The sequence below is a fragment of the Trichoplusia ni genome, chromosome 5, assembly GCF_003590095.1.
Source record: "Trichoplusia ni isolate ovarian cell line Hi5 chromosome 5, tn1, whole genome shotgun sequence".
In the NCBI taxonomy this organism is placed as follows: Eukaryota; Metazoa; Arthropoda; class Insecta; order Lepidoptera; family Noctuidae; genus Trichoplusia; species Trichoplusia ni.
Genome location: NC_039482.1, coordinates 15,200,944 through 15,215,420, shown reverse-complemented (window position 1 = coordinate 15,215,420; position 14,477 = coordinate 15,200,944). Strand labels below are relative to the sequence as shown.

General features: G+C 37.2%; 1 protein-coding gene across 1 annotated transcript; it reads left to right on the top strand.

Annotated features, from left to right (window-relative positions):
• The first annotated feature begins 5,682 nt into the window (after window positions 1-5,682).
• On the top strand, window positions 5,683-14,247 carry LOC113493708. The gene is made up of 2 exons (XM_026871703.1): window positions 5,683-6,689; window positions 14,042-14,247. The coding sequence occupies exon 1, from the start codon at window positions 5,813-5,815 to the stop codon at window positions 6,380-6,382; it is 570 nt and encodes a 189-aa protein (XP_026727504.1). The 5' UTR covers window positions 5,683-5,812; the 3' UTR covers window positions 6,383-6,689; window positions 14,042-14,247.
• The last annotated feature ends 230 nt before the right edge of the window (window positions 14,248-14,477 follow it).

The window sequence follows — 14,477 nt, the reverse complement described above, 5'->3', positions numbered from 1 at the left end:
CTTGCCTAGGCTAATCTTTTTGTTACCTAGAATATCCCAGAAGATATCTGCCCCGATAAGAATATCGACCTTAGAAGGTATATTATAAGTGGGATCAGATAAGCATAAGCCGGCTGGAATTTGAATATGTCTTGTGTCAATATATGTGATCGGTACTGCTGTTGTGACGTTGGTAAACACATAACAATCAATGTTAGTCCTATAGCTAGTATTGATTGACTCAATTGTGAGATTGCAAGACTGCGTACTATGGGATACATGATTATTAAAACCTGATACCGTGGAGCTCACGTTCCGCTTTGGCAAACCCAGCTTACCGCAGAAAGCTTCGGAAACGATATTTATTCCATTACCGTTGTCCAAGATCGCCCTGGCGGTATGTTTGTTGCCCTTGCCGTCAACCACCTTCACCAACGCTGTGGAAAGGAAAACACGCATCGGAGTAGTAACCGGTATGACATCAGTTGTCAATACAATGTCTTTTGAAGACGTAGATGACGAATCACGAGAAGCAGATTGCTCAGATTTTTCCAAGTGTCAAAGAGTGTTGTGCTTTTCATTGCAATATTTGCAGTGTGATAAAAAACATTTCTTTGCTACGTGACCAAAGCGCAAACAGTTTAAGCACACCTTAAACTCTTTCACCCTTGAAATCCGAGATTCTACAGGAAGACTTCTAAACGATTCGCAATTGAACAGCTGATGTGACTCATCGTCACACAATGGACATGATTTACGTTTATAACTTTTATTTTTATTATTACTACTATTATTATTATTTATCACTAAACTTCTTGCTTTTACGGGTTCTGATTTTAATTTATTATTTTTATTTTTTTCTTCTAAAGTTTCTAAGATGTTGGCTCGTTGACTTAAAAATGTTGTGAACTGAGCTAGGGTCGGGACACGAAGTTAATGTATTCCTATGCTGTTCCCACTCTCGACCTGTCACACCATCAACAAGCTTAGATGACATCATATAAATTATAATCGTGTCCCAGATCGGTTCATTCAATGATGCGAGAGCCCTAATGTTCTTGTTAGTTATATCTATAAGATTTTGAATCGACTTACTTGATTCTGAATGAATGGGTTCTATGTTAAATAAAGCCTGTAAGTGATTATTTACTAGTAAGCGGCTATTATCAAATCGTTCACACAATAATTCCCATGCAATTTTATAGTTATCACCTTTAAAGTCGATGTTCTTAATAATCAGAGCGGCATTTCCTTGAAGAGAAGCCCGTAAATAATGGAATTTATTAATATTATCTATGCGATCACTGTTGTGTATAAGAGAAAGGAATGTGTCTTTAAATTCGAGCCAGTCCTGATAGCCACCGCTGAAATGTGGAAGGTCAATTTTAGGCAACCTAACTAAATTTCTCACTCGCCCACCCGATTCTGCGTCGCTGAACTCCGCAACAGATTCGCTGTCCTTCCTCCCGCCAGCAAGCAGGATCTTAGCTCGGGCCACAAGCGGATAGTAATCGTTGTCAAACTGCACACGCTCCGCGGGTACCTCGTCGACTGGTGGCTCGTCAGAAAGGACCTCGATATCAGTCTGTAAGGTGTCGAATTCCTCGCATAAGGGCTCAATTTTTCGTAAACGGCACTGTAAATCTATGATTTGTAACTCCGTTAAGGGTTTAGAAGTTTCAATTAATTTAATATGATTGCCAAAAATAGTGAGCTTTGATTTTATAGCTGAGCGTTTTTTAATTAAAGTTTTAAGTTCAGACATGATCACAAAGCAAACCTTAACTCGATAATGGTAACAGCTGATTTAAACTAACGAGCTATGCAGCGTTACTAAGATATTATCATGTAAGCAAAAAATTAAACCAGTTTGCTAAGCTCAATGACTATGCATTTCGATTTGAAGTAAACAAGATGATTCATGCAATAGGCACTCAACGCTCGAGTTTTACGACCGTGGGTGATTAGCGCACAAAGAAATTGACAATGAAATCAACGGCTAAAATATTATAGATAACAGCGTAGATAATAATGAATGAATAGTAACGCATGAAGCCTGCACAAAGCAATGACTCAAGTTTTAGCAAAATGGGTATGAAATTTAGAAGGAAGAATATGAATTTTAATAGAAAGAAAGAAAGAAAGATAAATTTATTTGTTAGAAAACAGTGCATTAAGGTGTTACATATTATAACTAGTATCTTGTATTCTACCATTACTGGTGTACAAATCTTAAACTTATAAACTAAAAAAAAAAACAACAAATATAGGCCAAAATTATATAACGCGAAAGGATGTATAAATATTTTATAGATAAATTTCAGGAGAAAAATTATCATTACATTATACAATCATATTTTAACACATATATTACATTGTATCACTTAAGTATTCATTTACAGTGTAGTAACACTTATCAATCAGCATGGCAAATAATTGTTTTTTAAATATGTTCAATGTTTCATTTTTAAAGTTATTAGGTAATTTATTATAAATTCTAATAGCCATGCAATACGAGTTTTTACTGAACATTGCTGTGCGTTGTTTTGGTATATGAAGTTTATATTTATTTCTACTATGTCTATTATTGATATTACAGGCATTTTCAAATAAGTATTGATTTTTATAAACAAATACACATATCTCATAAATATACAGGCATGGTAGAGGTAGAATATTATATTTTTTGAAAAGTTGTACACAACTGTCTAGATAATCAGCTCCACATACAGACCTGACACATTTTTTTGAGCTCTGAAAGCTCTTATTTGTTCAACAGAGTTACCCCAAATTACTATTCCATAGCGTAAGATGGAAGAAACGTAACCATGATAGGCCCAAAGAGTCGCCTTGATTGTAGCTACCTGTCTAAGGCTGTTTAATACATATACATAGCTATCCAATTTCTTGCAAATTTTATCTATATGTTGTTTCCATGTACAATATTGATCAATATTTATACCTAAAAATGACGTTGACTCAACCATGTCTATAATTGTATTGTTTTGAGTAATATTTAATTTAGGTGGATAACTATTACGCGTTTTGAATTGAATATTTTTTGTTTTATTTATGTTAATATTCAAATTATTATCATCGAGCCATTTAATTATATTATTTAAACTCTCATTTATTTCATTATTATACGTATTTTTGTTTACACAATTAATCAAGAGAGTGGTGTCATCTGCATATAGCACACATTTATATTTTGTGGAGTCCGGTAAATCATTTATATACAGTAGAAAAAGCAGAGGGCCCAGAACACTGCCTTGCGGTACACCACAGCTGTTCAGTTTAAAATCAGATTGTTGTGCGGTTTTTTGATTTTTTGAAGTATGCATTATTTCTACACATTGATATCTATTTGACAGGTAGCTCTCGATCCATTTTAGAGCATTACCTCGGATGCCGTATTTTTCGAGTTTTTGTAGCAAGATATTATGGGAAACGAAATCGAATGCTTTAGACATATCAAGAAATATAGATATGATAGGTATTTTTCTATCTAGAAACTCCGTTATACTTTTAACTAGACTAAAACAGGCTAAGGTTGTTGTGAAGTTTTTCCTGAAACCGAACTGTTCCGGCTTTAAAATTTTATATTTTATAAGAAAATTATACAAAGTATCATAAAAAGATTTTTCAAATATTTTTGACAATATTGGAATCAACGTTACCGGGCGATAGTTATTCATATAATTTTTTTCCCCCTTATTTTTATAGAGTGGTTTTACTACAGAATATTTTAGTCGAGTTGGGAACTTGCCTTCAAAAAATGATAAGTTAACAACATGGCAAATTGGACCTGACAGTTTTTTGGAACATTTCTTGAGCACTTTTGTGTTAAATCCGTCATATCCTGTCGAATTGGTATTATTAAGTGAATTGATAATTTTTTGAATTTCACTATCATCAATAGGGCTCAGAAATATAGTATTTGTATTCGTATTAAAATTATGTTGTGTGTTAAAGTTTTTTCTTTTATTATTCTGCGTTATATTTATAAAAAAGTCATTAAAAGTATTCGCTATATCTGCTGGATCGGTCAATTCTGTATTATCGTATTTAATTTTACTTATATCCTTTTGATTATTTTCTGGCCCACAATTAGTCTTTATAATTTGCCAAGAAGCTTTGCATGTATTTTTTGATTTCGTGATGAACTTAGTGTTCTGCATTTTCTGAGCCTGTAGTGTACATTTCTGTAATATTTTACTATATATATTATACTTTTTCAAATTATCCTTTTTATTTGTTGATGATTTAAGGTAAACCTGATATAGCTTCCTTTTACTTATGCAAGCTTTTTTTAGGCCTCTCGTTATCCATTTATTTTTGATTGGCTTATTAATATTTTTTACTTTTATTATCGGAAAGCATAAGTTGTAAAAAAGTATCAGAGTGTCGTGAAAGATGTTGAAAGCTTCATCAACATTTTCTGTTTCATAAACATCATTAAATGAGAGTTCATTAATGCATTCTAAAAACTTGTTTATGTTTTCGGTGCTGTAGTCTCGTCTTTTTTCAAACCAGAATTGTTTGCTTTGCATTTCATTACGACAATAGGACTCAAACGATATGGTTTGACCCGTTTCATGATCTGATAGTGCTAGGAAGGGTGTGTTTGACTTTACTTCAGATCTTTAAGCAGAGAGAAGATGGAATAAGAGGAATAAATAGGAACGAACTCACAAGATGTCTTGTCCTTTGTCCACAGTGACTTGACGGTTTTTTCGTCCTCCAAATGTCCTTCCTTGACCTTCTCGAAGGTCGTCGCGTATTGGCCGGCGGCGCGTACGACTCGTTAAAGTTTCTTGATTTCTTGACACGGGATATTCTCCAAAAGGCCTCAAGACGTCCTTAAAATCTTTCTTCACGGAGAGAGGACCACTATGTTGGCGATACTCAGATGTGGTAGAAATAAAATAGCGGACTGTAACTATTGTGGGTTCGTATATTGGGATAATAAGAACGCGCGCGTATGGTCCGTGTCGTATAAGCAAAATCAGTGAATGGTCGCGGCGCGGGCGGCGGAAAAATCGCGACGCCTCGTCCCCCGCTCCCCGCAAGCCGATGTCTTGCTCCGGTCGTCGCAGTAGCTCACGGTGCAATGTACGTTTTGTCACCAACATACGTATATTTTATTTATATCTAAGTACATCTATTAAATTATATATCTAATATCATCTATGTATATAGTTATATATTTTCATATGTATTCGTATTGTTTATAATTAGCGATAGCTATATTAAGTAGTAGTTTTAATTGTTTCGTTTTCTACTGTTGTACCTATCCCAACTGTCTTTTATTATACCCAAAGGTTGACTGGTAGATAATGCCTCGCGGCATTAAGTCCGCCTTATGTACCACAATTGTACGTAAAAGATTAAATAAATAAATAAATAAATAAATAACAGGCCACTAAACAGTCGTTGTTTAAATTCAGGTGTTTTTTATAGGTTTATAACATAAAGTATTCTGTAATGCATACCACATCCACATCTATGTTTCTATCAACTAAGTCATTGTGACAGACTGCAAGACTATCGCATTTAGTCAGCAAGCCAGCGATGTTTTAGTGCATGATATAAAGATGATTGGTCAAGAATATTTCGGGTAGGTGTAAGACACTGCAAGCATAAAATTTTAAAAATCTTTAATTATTAGAATTAAATACATAGTTTGTTTTCACTTTTACAAGTTAAATTAATAGTTTTGTGCTTACAAAGTTATAATAAATCAGTGCTAACGTTGGTATCACTCAACATGAATTGATACTCTTGACGCCACCCACCAGCACACACTTGCATCACTTTCACTGAAATCAATATGTCTCAACTCAGTGACATTCAGAAAGTCCAAGCTAAGCTTGGGCAGACTTTCAATAAAAGGATGGCTGAACTAGAGGCACAGCTGACCACCAGCACAGCAAAAGACACTGTGGCTAAAGTGGCTGAAGAGTTCCGGACATTCAGGGAGTTAATGTTCAGTATGCTCAGTCTGCTGCGTCAGCAAATAAGTGACTGTGTCCACACCGTTGATATCATAGAGACAAGTCACCGCAGAAAAGCTCTTCTTATCTTGGGTCTGCAGGAATCTGAAGTAGATGACAATGTGACTGCAGTAAACAACATCCTCACCAAGAAGATGGCTCTGACCAACTCATTTCATTCAATTAGTGCCTGCTACAGAATCGGGGCCCGTGGAGAGGAGCATCACCGACGGCTACTTGTCTGGTTCTCCAATGTCGCTGACAGGAATGCGGTATGGAATTCCAAGTCCAAATTGAGAAGGTCTTCTATAGCGGTAAGGGAAGCCCAGGCAAGCAACCTTCGCCAAAGCACGACAGCATTTCGGGATGCAAGCCCGTTGGACCCAAGATGGCACAATTATAGATAAGATCGCAGAAGGAGTGTCATAAGGTTACCACTATGGCTGCGTTAGACACCCTGTTGGCGAGACACCCTAAAGCTGCCAGTCATGTATCGTCCAGTCCTCGGAGTGGAGGCGTGAGCGCGGGCGCAGGAATATCTTCAAAACGCCAAAACTAGCAGAACTCGAAAGTTTTTGGCGTCATTTTGTAGTTTGAACCAGTATGTGACGTAATAATCTCATAACTACGACTTAATTGTACTTGTAACAAATTATTTTTTATTGTTTTGATAAATCTTTCAACGATCGAAGCCTTTTTGGTAGAATATGTAGAGTGTTAAGTACGGAACCCTAACCGATATCGACGACGCAGCTAATTCATATAGTTATGGAAACTAAGACAGAAACGCCGAGACATCAAATATGCAGCTGCGCGATTACTCAATACAAGAATCAATCGCCGACGCAGCGAAAGTGCAGGTGCACCGATGACGTCCGTTCGGCGATGAATCGCCGACACAGCAAACTGATTTTATTCATTTTAATTATAAAATTGTCATTCCATATTCTAGCATCGAATAGGTTTCACATAAGTTTAATTGTAATTTCTTTTCTCTTTAATTAAATTAATTATAAGTAACTTTGGTTTTTTTTCGAACCTTCGGCTGCAAACTACGTAATTGGCGCAGTCGGTAGGATTCTCGCGGGCCGATTCGCGAGCGGTTAGAAGCATCTCTCATCGATATTCGCGTTCGCGTGTCGCCCGGGCGGCTATCAAGCCCCGGTACGAGAATCCTGAATCTACGAAGCTGCAGCGCCGAGTGGAGAATCCAGACTTCGATTCACGAAGAAGATTCAGAGATGAATTGTTATATTTAAGTACACTAGAATCTTTCTCGTGTTGCTTCCTATCTTGTCCTTATCACCCCCAAGATTTTTCGACCAGGAAAAGTTCACCCCCGGGATCCTGCATCGAGACAGGCTCGCCGGCATATAGTAGATAGTTATAGAGAATTAGATAGTGATTTAGATTGTGATTTGAGTAGTTTATTCGAAGTAAAAATGCCTTACGACCCTGATGTAATCTATAAGGCCTTACGCCTTGTGCCAGAGTTCGATGGTAACCATAATGTATTGACGAGGTTTATTAATATTTGTGATCGAATCGTAACTCAATACGCTAGCCCTGAACCAGGTAGTGAGTTAGCCAATCTATGTCTACTGAACGGGATTTTAAATAAAATCACAGGGTCTGCCGCTTCCAGTATTAATGCGAACGGTATCCCGGAAACTTGGGCAGGCATTAGAGGAACTCTGATCAATAATTTTTCAGACCAAAGAGACGAAACGGCTTTATATAATGATCTTTCGTTAGCTTCACAGGGTAACAAGTCCCCACAGGAATTTTACGATCAATGTCAAACCCTGTTTAGCACGATGATGACATACGTGACCTTACACGAGACCTTACAGACGACTATTGAGGCTAAGCGAACGCTTTATAAAAAGGTAGCTATGCAGGCTTTTGTACGAGGTTTAAAGGAACCGTTAGGATCGCGTATACGATGCATGCGTCCGGACTCAATAGAAAAGCTCTTGAGTACGTGCAGGAAGAATTAAACATCATGTACCTGCAGTCACGGAACGATGGTCCAAGGCACACCATGCCCCTAAGACTACGCCCTTCAATTTACCGTTAAATACTCAGAGTATTCCACGACACCCCGTACCTAATTGGCCAGCACCGATGGCACAGCAATGTCCCTATCAACAGCCAAACCAAGCTTTTAAATTTAACATGCCTAGCCAACAACAAAACCGGTTCCCTACGCGAACCCAGCAGATGTTCCAGGCACAGCCTACTAATTACCATCCCCAAAGTAACATGTTCAGATTACAGCCTAAAAATAACGCCCCACCAAATAATGGTCCAAAACCTATGAGTGGCGTTCAACATTTTACCCCTAGAGCACTACCTATGGCATCAGGTCACGATTGGCGTAAATTTGGTAACCCACCACCTAACAACTATTTTAAGACACGTGAAATTAACCTTAACGAATTCTCGTCGCCCGATAATGCCTATTATTCTGCTGAATATTGCTATGAGCCTGAATATGAATGTTATACAGACTTTAACGACTATAATACCCCTTACAACTATGACTATAATACTAATATGACGTCTAATGATATAACTTATGATAATCAAATAATACAGGAGACTGAACCACAACCAGGGCCCAGCCACGTAGGCCAAACCCCGGATTTTCGTTCGGACAAGATATTAAAAGAGCAAGGATAGATATTAATTTGCAAACCCAGAGACAATTACCGTACATAGAAATTTCTAAACCCCCTTTAAAATTCTTGATAGACACTGGAGCTAACCAGTCATTCATAAGCCCTGAAGCCGTACAGAATTTCTTCTCTGACTACCGCCTTAACTATGACCCTTTTGAAATAACAAATATACATGGGGTTAGCCGAAGTGACTACTCTATAACGTTGCCGAGTTTTAATGAATTCAATGAAAGTGACTGTATTAAGTTCTTCATATACCATTTTCACGAATACTTTGACGGGATAATAGGTTTAGATATATTATCCCAATGGGAAGCCAATATTAATCTAAAGGAGTTTAAATTGATAACTCGAAACGCAACAAACCAGACTAAGTTATACAACTCTCGCAATGTCAACCTATACGAAGACATTATACCAGCTAAGAGTTCTAAAATAATTAAAATACCTATTAATGCCCCTAAAGGAAGACGTTTTAGTAGATGAACAGATTTTCTGTAATTGCATTTTACACGAATGCCTTACTACCGTAACTAATGGTCGAGGCTATGTAGAGATAGAAAACCCCTCATCCAATGATGTCATATTTTACCTAGATCAGCCCGCCTGTGCAGATATATTCAACATTGAATGCACTCAAACTGAGAATAAAACCAGGATAAACGATGTGTTGTCGCGACTGCGTACAGACCATCTTAATGAAGAGGAAAAAATCAATCTCTTGACACTGTCTAGTCGGTACGCAGATGTATTTTATATTGATGGGGAACCACTGACATTTACAAACAAAATCAAACATAGAATTCGTACAACCGACGAGGTACCCGTGTATACCAAAAGCTATCGGTATCCTTTCATTCACAGACAAGAAGTCAGGGACCAAATAACAAAAATGTTGGAGCAAGGAATAATCAGACCTTCCGACTCTGCATGGAGCTCACCCATTTGGGTTGTACCTAAGAAAATGGACGCTTCAGGTAAACAAAAGTGGCGTCTCGTGGTTGACTTTCGTAAAGTGAACGACAAGACATTAGATGACAAATACCCCATACCCAACATCACTGACGTTTTAGACAAGTTAGGCAGATGCCAATACTTCACGACCTTAGACCTAGCAAGTGGATTTTACCAGGTTGAAATGGACTCTCAAGACATACCTAAGACCGCGTTCAATGTCGAACATGGGCATTTCTTCGAATGCCTATGGGTTTAAAAAATTCACCATCAACGTTCCAACGAGTAATGGACAATGTTCTTAGGGGCCTACAAAACAGCATTTGTCTGGTATATTTAGATGACATCATCGTGTTAAGTTCATCCCTCCAAGAACACCTGGATAACCTGGAACGCGTTTTTCAAAGACTTAGGGAGTCCAACTTCAAAATTCAGATGGACAAGTCAGAATTCTTGAAGCTAGAAACCGCATACCTTGGGCATATAATTAGTAAAGATGGCATTAAGCCTAACCCCGACAAGATATCAGCCATTGAAAAGTATCCTATACCAAACACACCAAAAGAAATCAAACAGTTTTTAGGCCTAATTGGTTATTACCGAAAATTCATACCGGACTTTGCACGTATTACAAAGCCCCTTACTCTTTGTCTCAAGAAGGGTAATAAAGTAGTCCATAGCCCCGAGTACGTTAATTCTTTCAATAAATGTAAAACCTTACTTACTAATGATCCCATCCTACAATACCCCGATTTTACAAGAGAATTTAATCTTACAACCGACGCTTCAAATGTCGCTATTGGAGCGGTATTATCCCAAGGACCTATAGGATCTGACAAACCAGTGTGTTACGCTTCTCGTACACTAAATGAAAGTGAACTAAACTATAGCACAATCGAAAAAGAATTGTTAGCTATAGTATGGGCCACAAAGTACTTTAGGCCTTATCTATTTGGCCGGAAGTTTAAAATATTAACCGACCATAAACCATTACAATGGATGGTTAACCTAAAAGAGCCGAACTCTCGATTGACCAGATGGCGGCTAAAACTCAGTGAATACGACTTCACTGTAGTTTATAAGAAGGGAAGGTCTAACACCAATGCTGATGCCCTTTCGCGCATAGAAATTCATACCATAGAGACCGATGACATTAACTCAGTAATTGAAAACATCAAAGAGTTAAGTTCAATGATAAATAACACCTCAGAACCATCAATCCATCCTGCTAACCCTTCGACTGACACTTTGCGTTCTAATAATGGGCATCCTAGGAGAGAAAGCCCTGATCAATTAAATTTACCAGACGACCAGACCAGACCTAACTCCTCAACCGACACTGTACATACTAGTGACGAACAGCCCATTTTGGAAGTCCCTATTACCGACGAGCCTCTTAACAAATTTCACAGACAAATCCACTTCACAATAGTTGGTGACATCAAACGAAGACCTATAGTGACTAAACCTTTTGAAGGACATACCAGAACGGCAATTCAGATTTCAGAATCAAATTTAGAGTCAGATGTTATCAATGCTATTAAAGAGTACGTTAACCCGAAGGTTAAAACGGCTATATTAATAAACCCACCTTTAGCCATGTATTCAATAGTACCAATAATACAAGATAAATTCAAAAGTTCTTCCCTTAAATTGGTATTAACTAAGATAGAATTGGAAAATGTTAAAGAATACTTGCGGCAACAGGATATTATCAAACATTACCATGATGGCAAAACCAATCACCGTGGTATAAACGAGTGCTATTTAGCTCTTTCGCGAAAATATTACTGGGCCAAAAATGAAGGAACAGATCGCTAAATATATTAACGAATGCACCATCTGCGGCCAGGCTAAATATGATAGAAACCCAGTCAGACCGTGTTTTAATATAGTGCCACCAGCTACGAAACCATTAGAGACTATCCACATGGATCTATTCACAGTCGATTCGGAAAAATACGCAACATTTATTGACACTTTTACGAAATACGGACAAGCATATCATTTACGAGATGGCACGGCCATAAGTATCATTCAATCCCTATTAAAATTCTGCACTCACCATGGATGACCCATGACTGTCATAACTGACAATGGCACAGAATTCACGAACCAATTGTTCTCTGAATTCACACGTATCCATAAAATTGTTCATCATAAAACCCTACCCCACAGTCCAAACTATAATGGCAACATAGAGCGCTTTCACTCGACATTACTAGAACATATTAGAATCCTTAAATTACAACATAAAAATGAGCCAGTAATTAATCTCATGCCATATGCTATCATAGCATACAATAGCTCCATCCATAGCTTTACCAAGTGTAGGCCTTTCGACTTATTAAATGGACATTTTGACCCACGAGATCCAATTAACATTGACTTTACTGAACATATCCTCCAGCAATATGCACAGAATCATAGACAACGGATAAAACAGGTGTACGATATAATGAATGAATCTTCTCTTGCAAACCGGACAGCTTTAATTGAAAATAGGAATAAATCACGTGAATCCGAAATAGAATATGTCCCTCAACAACAGATTTTTATCAGAAACCCCCTCGCCAGTCGTCAGAAAGTCGTCCCACGTTACACACAAGACACAGTCCTAGCCGACCTACCAATCCATATATACACTTCCACTTCCTTGTTGCTAAAGCGCGGCTGAAACGAGTACCTAAAAGTAACCAATTGTTACAGGAGCCTACTACTACTGATAATACCGGCGACGCATCCTCAAGACATAAGACTTGAGACTTTAGCTGACGGACTAGGACTATTGCCATACAAACTAGGACCAACCAGATTAACGACACATTACCACTCTTTTGTACAATTTATAGAACTGACTGATATTGAAGACAAGATAGAGTCTGTACAAGCTCAAATTGAGATGTTTAAGACTAAACTTAGTAATGGGGCATACACTATCTACGAATATCAAATCGATTACCTTACTAACAAACTTAACAAGGTACTAAATCAAATAAAATCGCTAGAACCTGTAAGAGTTAAAAGAGGTTTGATAGATAGTTTAGGATCAGTAATAAAAAGTGTTACAGGCAATTTAGATTATCAAGATACTATAAAATATGATGAAATCCTTAAAATCTTGCAAGAAAATGACTATAGGGTAACTTCTGAATTCAATAATCATATCAGTTTGTGTAAAGAATGGATGTCTAAACATAATAGTGTTTTAGAACAATTAGCATCAAATCAGACAAAGATTAATGCATCCCTAGAATTACTCTTAGAGAGAGATGCCCTCAAAGATTATAATTTAGTAAGATTTACCAAGTTCTCTCAAATATTAGGTATAATAACTAATAATGTAGAAGATATAATGCTAGAGATAATTAGGATAGAGAATATTTTAGCTTTCATACATTCATCTAGTACCCATCACTCAATGATAGATATAAATGTCTTAAAATCTATGCTAGATAAGTTAAAATCCTTATATAATCCAGATCAAGTAATAAACTTAGAATTACGAGAATACTACGACTTGATTAAACCAGGTTCATATTTTGTTGGGAAAAGAATAGTAATAATCTACAAATTTCCTATTGTTTCCTATGATATATATGATTTATATAAATTATCCATTTTCCCTAATGAAAAACAACTAACCCTTGTACCCCCTACTCCTTATATAGCAACAACCGAGAAATCATTCGTGTACATAGAGGCTGAATGCCCGAAGTACAGCAGCATCTATCTCTGTGAAAAGAAGATAAGTCATCAAGTCCGCACCGAACCTGATTGTATCCAGGAACTAATCACCCGACAAACTCTAAAGGATACCTGCCAATTAACCAGAATCTCAATAACTAAAGGAGCGATAGAGAAATTGGACGACCAACACTACGTACTCTCACTACCACGACCCACAAAAGTACAACTGACCTGCGGCAGAAAAGACTTCAATACGCTACAAGGAAGCTATCTCATTACTATACCTGTAGATTGCTATATCCAGACACCCGAATTCACCATAATTAATGACGGAAATGAAATAAAGGGTCAACCCCTAAAATTATCGAAGATTCCCTACGCTGAATCGAACAAGACTGAGGCCTTCACTCACATTAGCTCCAGATCGATAAACCTAGAAGAACTTCACAGCATCCAGAACAAAATCTTATTAGAAAAACCAATAGAATTAGAGAAAACTCAGTCATCTGTACTATACCATACAACGATACCCCTTTATGCTATAGTAGTATGCGCAGCAATCATAGTTATATTCATGATAAGCCGCAAATACAGATGTTGGAATATAACTTCGGAAAACAAAGAGAACCAGCAAACTCTTAAGATCCACACATACGAAGAGGTGACCAAGAACCATAAAGAGGTCCCAGCAACATTTTCCCTTAATATGACAAAATAGTTGCTGTTCTACGGGTGGAGGTGTTAAGTACGGAACCCTAACCGATATCGACGACGCAGCTAATTCATATAGTTATGGAAACTAAGACAGAAACGCCGAGACATTAAAAATGCAGCTGCGCGATTACTCAATACAAGAATCAATCGCCGACGCAGCGAAAGTGCAGGTGCACTGATGACGTCCGTTCGGCGATGAATCGCCGACACAGCTAACTGATTTTATTCATTTTAATTATAAAATTGTCATTCCATATTCTAGCATCGAATAGGTTTCACATAAGTTTAATTGTAATTTCTTTTCTCTTTAATTAAATTAATTATAAGTAACTTTGGTTTTTTTTCGAACCTTCGGCTGCAAGCTACGTAATTAGAGTAATGATTTATATTTTAGGTTTTCATCAGAGCTTTAAATGTTATATTGTAAAATTCGGTTCCCATGTCGGTTTGTAAATTAACA

Bases quoted from the DNA above. Each gene is read 5' to 3' on its own strand.
- LOC113493708 (XM_026871703.1), top strand. From the start codon at position 5,813: ATGTCTCAACTCAGTGACATTCAGAAAGTCCAAGCTAAGCTTGGGCAG.